General features: G+C 53.3%; 1 protein-coding gene across 1 annotated transcript; it reads right to left on the bottom strand.

Annotated features, from left to right (window-relative positions):
* Window positions 1-6022: 6022 nt before the first annotated feature.
* Window positions 6023-8669, bottom strand: LOC128948766 (serine/threonine-protein kinase pim-3-like). Its single transcript, XM_054293529.1, has 5 exons — window positions 8213-8669; window positions 7811-7987; window positions 7205-7305; window positions 6315-6483; window positions 6023-6030 (listed from the first exon to the last, which is right to left on the bottom strand). The coding sequence occupies exons 1-5, from the start codon at window positions 8667-8669 to the stop codon at window positions 6023-6025; spliced, it is 912 nt and encodes a 303-aa protein (XP_054149504.1).
* Between the last annotated feature and the right edge of the window lie 898 nt (window positions 8670-9567).

Raw genomic sequence — 9567 nt, 5'->3', positions numbered from 1 at the left:
CTGCAGCCCAGAGCAGAGAATGAGGGGAGAAGGGAGCCCGGGAGCCCAAACAGCCCCGGCATCCCGAAATGGGGAGAGCCAAGAGGGGGGAGCTTTTCGGATCGCTGGGTCTCCCAGCAGCCTGGGCAGGGCGGGGACCGAGGAGAAGGGGCACCCCCAATCCAAGCGTGGCCCCAGCAGCTGGGACAGGGGGAACCCCCAAACACCAGAGAGGAGGGACCAGGGACGGGGAACTCCTGGGAGGCTTTTCCAGGGCTGAATCTTGGTGTTTGGGAGGTTTTTATGCCACCCAGATTGCCAGTGACTTGTAGAGATGGACTTGGGCAGAGGGACCTTCAAACTCAATGTGCTCATCCCTTGTTTTCCCCAAACCAGGATTTCCCATTCCCAACCCCTGGGATGCTGTGAGGAAGAGGAAGATGCCCCAGGACACTAAGGCAGGTGTGGAGGAAGTCAGTGCCCCTTTCCCCTCTGTGCTGCTCCATCTCCAGCCCAGCACGGCCCCGGCTGCAGTACAGCCCTGGGGGAATCTCCTTGCCCTTGCCTGTGGCATGGAGGCAAATCCCATCCTGTCCTTGTCCTTCCTCCCCCAGAGCAGGATCTGAGCATGGAGAGCAGGGAGGACAAATGCCCGCGGCAGAACCTGGTGGAAGAGGCCGTTTTGAGCGGCTCCACGTCACAGGAAGCCAACAGGGAGGAAAAGCCCTGGAGATGCCGCACAAGGAGGGGCTGCAAACGCAGCTGGCGGGGATCTGAGGGGGAAACAGCCAGCCTGGGCCGGGAAGGCGGCCGGAGATGGAGCCAGAGCTCAGAGCTGGTGCTCCATGAGCAGCTCCATGATAGGGAGAAGCCCCAGAAACGTGTGGAGTGTGGGAAGAGGTTCTGGAGGAGCTCCGACCTAAAGAAGCACCAGAGGACCCACACTGTGGAGAGGCCCTACAAGTGTGATCAATGCAGGAAAAGATTTAAGACCAGCTCCCATCTCCTCCAGCACCAGCGCACGCACACAGAGGAGACGCCCTTCCGCTGCCCCGACTGTGGGAAGGGATTCAGGCACAAGTCCCATCTTGTCATGCACCAACAAATCCATACTGGGGAGAGGCCCCATAAGTGTGAGGAATGTGGGAAGAGCTTCAGCCGGAGCTCCAGCGTGATCCGGCACCAGGTAATCCACACTGGGGAGAGGCCCTATGAGTGTGGGCAATGTGTGAAGCGCTTCAGCTTGAGATCCCAGCTGATGAGGCACCAGGTGGTTCACACTGGGGAGAGGCCCTATGAGTGTGAGGAATCTGGGAAGAGCTTCAGCTGGCGCTCCACCCTGATCAGGCACCAGAGGACCCACACTGGGGAAAGGCCCTACGAGTGTGAGGAGTGTGAGAAGAGCTTTAGCTTGAGGTCCGAGCTGATCCGGCATCAGAGGACTCACACTGGGGAACGGCCCTATGAGTGTGATCAATGCAGGAAGAGATTTAAGTCCAGCTCTGATCTCCTCCAGCACCAGCGCACGCACACAGAGGAGAGGCCCTTCCGCTGCCCCGACTGCGGGCAGGGCTTCAGGCACAACTCCCATCTTGTCATGCACCGACAAATCCATACTGGGGAGAGGCCCCACGAGTGTGAGGAATGTGGGAAGAGCTTCAGTCGGAGCTCAACCCTGATCAGGCACCAGAGGACCCACACTGGGGAACGGCCCTACGAGTGTGGGGAGTGTGGGAAGAGGTTCAGACAGAGCGCCAACCTGATTCAGCACCGGAACATCCACACTGGAAAACGGTCACACAGGTGTGGGAAATGTGGGAAGGGCTTCAGGCAGCATTCCTACTTGATCCGCCACCAAAAGATCCACACTGGGGAGAGGCCCTACGAGTGTGATAAATGCAGGAAGAGGTTTAAGACCAGCTCCTGTCTCCTCCGGCACTATCGCATTCACAGAGAGGAGAGGCCCTTCCAATGCCCCGACTGTGGGAAGGGATTCAAGCACAACTGCACCCTCGTCACCCACCAACGCATTCACACTGGGGAGAGGCCCTACGAGTGTGAGGAGTGTGGGAAGAGCTTCTCACAGCGCTCTCACTTGAACAAGCACCAGCGGAGCCACCAGTAAGGGAGGCCCTGCGAGTGCCCCGAGTGCGGGAGGAGGAGCTTCGTGTGCTGCTCCAGCTCCATCCCCCACTGGAGGAGGCACTTTGGGCACAGCCCTGGTCACTCATCTATGGCTTCTCCTTTCCGTTTGTCCTGAATTTTCTTCTGCTTCATCTTCATCTCTTAAGAGCAGCCAAACAGTGTTAAATGAATGAAATTGATCAAAGATGTCCAAAGTCCCTCCATTAATCAGGAGTTTGAGGGGGAATTTAGGACTTGGGGACACATTCTGTGTGGAGTGCCTCTGTGTCTAAGAGGCAGGAATTTGATTTCACCCTTCTTGTGTTGCTAAGAACTCTTCCCTTGACCCAAACCCCAACTCCAGCCCTGGGATACCCTATAAAAACCCCATGGCTCTGCCTTTGCCCTGTCTGTCGGGGGTCAGAAATGGATTCTGGAGCTTTCTCAAACCAAGACCCAACTTGTTTGTTCCTGACATCAGCAGCTGCAGCCTCCCTGGATACCATGAACTCTGGAGAATGGGGGCAGCCAGTGAGGACAGGTCCTGGATTGCAAGATAAGTGTGTGTTCTGTTTGCCATCTGTCAGAGGTGGGGCAGTTATCTTCTGTTCATTAGGCAGTTTATCTCTTCCACAACCAATCCTCCCTCCAGGAGATATCTTCTGATAATGGACTGGCCATTAATTATTAATTATCTGCTGTTAATGGGCCATTGAGTGTCCCTGCATGGCTGATAAAATGACATCCTGCCATTAGGTGATGCTCCGCCCAGGAGGAGGAGCCAAGCATTCCTACCTGGATAGAATCTGAGGTTTGGAATTCCACAGCAGCCTTTTCCCACTGGATTCCCAGAGGATCAGCCTTTTCCCACTGCATTCCCAGAGGAGCAGCTGTCTTCTCCACTGGATTCCCAGAGGACGGAAGATTCCCCGGCCCATCTGCAGCAGCCCGGACCTTCAGAGGAAAACTGCACCCTTCTCCAGGATCCCTGCCCCAACAGAACCACACCTGGCACTGCAGGAGGGCTGCAGCCACCATTCACTGGGACTGCTGCCAACAGCCTGACCCACAGGGTGTCAGGTAGTGTTCTGACTCTGTCAGTGGTTTTGTTTGTTTGTACTACAGCATTTGTATTTTTAATTTTTCCTTATAAAACCTGTTATTCCTATTCCCATATCTTTGCTTGAGAGCCCCTTAATTTCAAAATTACAGCAATTCAGAGGGAGGGAGTTTACATTTTCCATTCCAGGGGAGGAACCTGCCTTCCTTAGCTGACACCTGTCTTTTCAAACCAAGACAATAACAGTTACTTTAACACACAGATATAAAATACATTTTAATATCTTTGAAAAGTCAATATTATAATATATGTGTATAACGATAGTGACCTTAAAAACATGGGGGTAGAAAGCTTACGAGGAGGGGAATTTCCAGTAAGGGAAGCAAAATTCCCAGTACTGGGACTGGGCCATGGGACCGACATCTACCATCATTCAGCGAGAGGTTTATTTTTATGGATACGTATTATAATATTGGCTTTTCACAGATATTAAAATAGATTTTATATGTGTGATGTTAAAGTAACTGTGTTGTAAAGATATAGTTTTGTTTTCTGTCATTAATTAAGCTTAGTGAAATAGCTGCTTGTGTTAAACTGCCTACTTGGATGGGATAACATCCAATGCACACAGGATGAGGACACCTGTACAGATCTGCCAACTATCAGCACTCCCCGTCTCAAGGCAGAATGGACCAAGGCCCAAAAACTGGAGGTGATAAGAATGGACTAAAACCACAACCAAGGAATCTGCATGCCCTAAAAAGGCAGATCCAAGGAAGAGCCGTGCTAAACCGTTCTTGAAGCATGTAAACTAGTTTGGGGGTAAAGTTTGCTGTGCATGAGGGTCTATGAATATGCAACAGGCTGATGTAAGGGGAAAGGTATTTCAGGGGGATCCCCAGTGCCAAGATGCACCCGGCCGTGATAACCTTTGCTCCATGGTCCTGGTCTCCCATTGTCCTTTATTAAACTTTTTACATTTTCACAAGAGAGTGAACGTGTTTTTCACATTTAGGAACGGTTTAAGTTTTTTTGTTTTTCATGGGAGGGAGTTTTGAAGAGCTACAAGTGGCTAATCTGCCTGCAACAAGGACCATTCCACGGGCTCTTGTCACCTTTCCTGACACGTCTGCTGCAGCTCATGGAGGGTAAAGCCCTGGAGGCTCCTTAGGGGCGGTTATGGATGATTGCAGGCAGTGCCTTGATGCCCTGGATCAGCAGTGCCCCCTCCTGGGAACCCCCACATTTTGGGAGAGAATTTGGAGGGTTTTGAGGAGATTTGAGGGAGATTTTGTCTGGGTTTGAATCCTACGCCAAATTTGGTGTCCGGGAGGTACCAAAACCACCCAAAATCCACCCAGAATTGACCCAAAATTACCAAAAATTAACCCAAAATTTCCTCCAAATCCATCCTCTGGGGGTTTGGGGGAGATTTGGAGGGATTTTAGGGGAATTTTAGGGGAGAATTTTTAGTGGTTTTGAATCCTATGCCCATTTCGGCATGCATGTGGTACCCAACCCCCCCCCCCAAAATCCACCCAAAATTTTTCCTGAGGTGGTTGGGAGGAAGTTTGAGGGAGTTTGAGTGAATTTGGGGGTTCCAGGGGAGATTTTATGGGGGTTTTTGGCAGTCATCATCATCCAAAACACAACACCCCATGCCAAAGCCTAGACCAAACCCTAAGGACTGTGCCCCCCATGGAGAGGAGATCAAAGAACTGCACCCCTTCTGGGGAGGAGATCAAAAGCCAGAGGAGACTGAGCTATTAACTCATTAAGTAAAAACGTATTCATTTAATCAAGTATCATCATTTCTGTTACTTTATCCTTTGTGATTAAGTCTCGAATGCTTTTCTATTCCTTGTTAATTTAGCTGAATAATATTCATTTTGGTTTTGTAAACTATTAAGTCATATTCCTGATCTTATATATGTGGTCCCATATGTCTAATAAACCACAAACTTACAATTTAGCAGCAGTTTTAATTGAGATAAAATGATACGATCAAATAGCATCCAGTAGTTACAAAAAGAAATTTGGCAGTGGTTTGGATAAAGCATAAGCAAAACCCATCGATCAGGGTATGGGGAGGGCTTCCCACCCTGCCTCACGTGCAAAAGGCAAAAGGATCCCAACACAACTTATATACTGTGTGCTAATACATATTCATCAATATTTTCCTGTAAATCTCCTCCTATTTCCGATTCTTGAAATCTACATCACCACAGCACACACAGCGCATGCTTCTGCTGTGGCTAAGGGGGCTTATGGCTCTTTGGTGCTCTTCTTGGAGGAAGGCCAGCAGTCTTCCTCGCTGTCCTCTGAATAACCTGGCAGGTTGTGCACGTGCCCCAAGTCCTGTGTTATGTAAGTAAGCACTGTGTTCCAAGTAAGCCTTATTATTTTATAGATAAGAGCACTATTTTAGACTCCCTGTCTGGAATTGTCCCAACTTTATTCATGTCACAGCCGATCCTGTCCTGGGAGTTGTCTTAACTTTGTCTTGATGCCAATTCTGACTTGGGAGTCTTCCTAACTTTTGTTCATCAAGGCCAATTCCAATCTCCTGTATACTTTTTCCCACATGTATCATCTACAAAGAAGCCCATTTGCTTCATATTAATCACATTTACATTTCCAATTATTTTCCAAAAATATTGATATAATTACAATTTTCTTAGCATGAACGACATTCATTTATCACAGAAGGCCAAAAGCTTGGAAAAGGATGAAAGAAACGCTCCGATGATGACAATGACAAAACAACCCAATTTATTTTTGACAGCAAATGAACGCCGGCCGCCCTCCAGCCCTCCCAGCCTGGCAGGCCAAGTGGGGCCATTCCCATGGCATGAGGCGCTAGCAGCCTGCGGAGAGAAACCAGAGAGCCACGGTCAGTCGCAGCAGGCTCCTGTCCCCCTGTCCTGCCATGGCTGTGCCCAGGCCAGGCTGCTGGCTGTGCTCAGAGCCCAAACCTCCCGAACCATTCTCTGTTTTTAGAGAAGGGCAGCGGGGCAGGCCATATTCCACCTCCTCTGCTTAATCACGGCACAGCAACCTCCTCAGCAGCTGCAGGAGCGGCATGCCCGCGTGCCCGCTGCCGCCTGCCCAGAGCCCTTCTGCCAGCCGAGCTGTGGATCCGGATGCCCACCTCTGGAGAGCTGCTGCCAGGAGAGGAGCCGATCCCGCACCAGGTCCTCGTCCTTCTGGAAGGGGCTGTCCCTGCAGACCGTGGCCCCTGGGGTAGCACTGGCACTGGACGTGCTCCACGGATGCTGCAGGCGCTTCCCCGTCGGGTCCGGGCACCAGGTGTAATCCTCCTGGGAAAAACAAAGAACAATTGCATGAATGCCAATTCAAAACAAGACCTGGAAAAAAGAAAAAGCACAAAGCCTGCCACTGTTTCATGGGCCTGTGGAGAGTCTGACCACTCCATGGGAGAATTAAACCTGTCCACGGGTGGGGAAAATCCTCACCTTTCCTGCCCATAAACGCAGCCCTTCCTCAAGGGCCTGCAGAGCAGGCCAGCTGGGGCACAGCTTTGGAACCCGTCCCCCTCTGCCGCCCCCCATCCACATGGATGGATGCTTTTGTCAGGCTGGCTGCCCCCACCTCAGCCCGTGCCAGGCTGGCTGGCAGAAGCTGTCAGCAAGGCCAGGAGCCAGCTCCCCTTCCACAAAAAGCAGCTCGGCGGCCGGCGGAACAATTAATATTCCCCAGCGCTGCCGAGCGGGGAACCTCCAGCACGTGGCCAGGCCGAGCCCTGCCATGCCTGGAAGCACCAGCATCCCCCCACCCCTGCGCCGGCTGGGGACTCATCTTAATTCCATCGGGGTGCAGAGCGTGTCCTCCAGGCAGGGGCCACAGCCAAAGCCAATCAGCCCTGCCCTGCCAGCGGCCAGCTCCAGGATGGTGTTCCCAGCTCCACGTTGTGCTCCAGAAGAACACGCCAGCTGTGCCTCGGCTTGCGGGGACATCACGATGCCATTGAGCTGCAGGGGGATGTTTCCCCTGTCCCAGTCCGTGGCACCTTCACCGCACTGCCACCACTTCTCCAGTGGGATGGGCAGCATGGATCCGCTCCCTCCACAGCTCACGGGGACCAGCGGAAGCATCTGCTTGGCTGCGCTCTCTCCTCAGCGCTGCGGCCACAGGGAAATGCTCTGCGGTTTTCTTCCAGCGCCACGAGACGCGTGCCGCTGCTACATGCTGGCTCCTGGATCCTACTGTGCACAGAGATGCATCTCTGCTGTCTCCTGGGCCAGGCAGGGCTCCTGCAGCCAAGAATGCTCAAAAAGGTCCTGCAGTGATGGCCTGTCTGTGGGGTCCATGCATAAACATCACCTGATGAGGTGCTGGCACTCTGCGGAGAGAAACCAGAAACCGCCGCTCAGCGGGACAAGGCTCCTGTCCATGCTCTCCCACATTCCACAATGCCCAGGCCACCAGGAGTGCTCAGAGCTACAGCCAAAAGCTTCCTATTGATCCTCTCTTGCAGAGGACACCAGCACAGAGGCGCAGGTGCCACCTCCTCCAGCTGAGCCCAGGAGATCCACCTCCTCACCAGCTGCAAGAGTAGGATGCTTATGTGCCAGCTGCCTCTCACAACCCCGTTCTTCCCCTCATGCCTTGAAGGTGCATCCCCACCTTGAGACACCCGTGGTGGGAAGAAGAGCTGGACCCTGATGATGTCCTCATTGGTGTGGAATGGAAGGTGCCTGCAGACCAGCTCATAGAGCAGGATGCCCAGGGACCAGATGGTGGCTGGCTGGCCATGGTAGCAGCCAAAGAGGATCCACTCTGGTGGGCTGTACTCAGGTGTTCCTATGGGACATGGGTGCAGCTCATCAGGCCCATGCTGCTCCCTCCCCCCCAGCCAGCTCCCGTTCCACAACAGCCAGCCACTGCCCTGCCAAAAAGCAACTTGGCTACAGCTGGCTGAAGAAGGATTCCCCCTCCTTCCCTCCCTCCTTCCTTCCCTCCCTCTTCCCCCTCTGCCAGCCAAGGGGGGAACTTTGCTGCCCTGCTGGGCCCCGGCTTTGGGCTCACCTGACATCTGGGTGTAGAACGTGTCCTGGAGGATCGTGCTGCAGCCAAAGTCGATGAGCTTTGCCTCACCTGTGGCCAGGTGGACGAGGGCGTTCTCGGCCTTGATGTGGCGGAGCAGGACACCGTGGCTGCTGCGGCACCGCACGGCCTCCAGCACCTGGCGGAGCAGCCCCCGCGCCACGGGCTCCGTCAGGAACCGCTGCTCGTGCAGGAAGTACCAGAGGTGCTGACAGCGCTGCGGATGCTCCATGAGCAGCGCAAAGCCCTCGGGCACCTCGAACCAGTCCAGGAGCCGCACGACGCCGCTGAAGCCAGGCCACGACACCTTCCACAGCAGCGCCGGCTCCAGGAGCACAAGGGCGCCCTTGCGCTGCGGGGGGACCGCAATGCCGTCAGCGGGGCCAATGCTGTGCTGCGCCTCGGGCAGCCCCTGCCCAGCCCCGCCGCGGCTCGCCATGACCTGACCCGGGGCGCTGCGCGGCCCCCGCTCACTCCACGCTTCGCTTGCTGCCCTCGCTGCCGCCCTGCCGGGCCTTGCCCGGCACGCCCCGCCGGCTCCTCCCGCTGGCCCCGCTCACTCCCCAGCCGCGCCCACTCCGAGATGCGCTCCTGGGACACTCGCTTGATGGCCACCTGCGAGCCAAGGCCAGCGGTGGACTTAAGATCACGCTTGGTTAAGAGTGTATAAGCCGGAGAACACGCAAATAAAAAAGACTTCTTTCTTCTCGTACCCTGATCACGTGTGTATTTCACGTCTGGCCTCATGGCGACAGTTGCCCCATCTCTGGGTCAAGAAACAAGTATTGTCTGACAGGTAACTTGTCAACAAACTGAGAAAGAAATTAGTACCTGGGCATGCAGATTTCTGAAGGGAGGAAAGAAAAGTGTTGACAACAATAAGCCTGAGTTTTAAATGCCTGAAACATTCAAAAATGACATGTTTTGGGATATTGTACCAGATGTTAGAAACAGTTCAAAGAAACCACAACGCATTAGTATCTGGACTTCAGTGCCAACTATGCTTTGAAATGTTGGTAAAGGCACTTTGTGTCAAAGATCCAGTTCCTGTTGGTCACTGTGGATGTAGATCAAAATCATACCAAAAAATCCATGTCCAAACCAGCAAGAATGAGACTTTTGTCCTTGGCAGTAGTTTCCAGGTGCTCCTGGAAATCACTAGGCCTAGACACAAAGATGTGTATTCAACGGAGGGAGACAAGCACCGTGCTTAGCTCTAACTGTGACCTTTGCTAGCAGATCTTACTAGCAGGTAATAAATTCCATTTGTTCTGCTCTTAGCCAGAGCCAAGATGGGAATCACAGTTTAGATCACAGGAGAAGATCACAGGAGCCTC

This window comes from Melozone crissalis, unplaced genomic scaffold, assembly GCF_028551555.1.
Source record: "Melozone crissalis strain CALT ecotype California unplaced genomic scaffold, PUWL_Pcris_2 ptg000159l_1, whole genome shotgun sequence".
Taxonomy (NCBI): Eukaryota; Metazoa; Chordata; class Aves; order Passeriformes; family Passerellidae; genus Melozone; species Melozone crissalis.
This window is presented reverse-complemented; position numbering and strand designations above follow the sequence as displayed.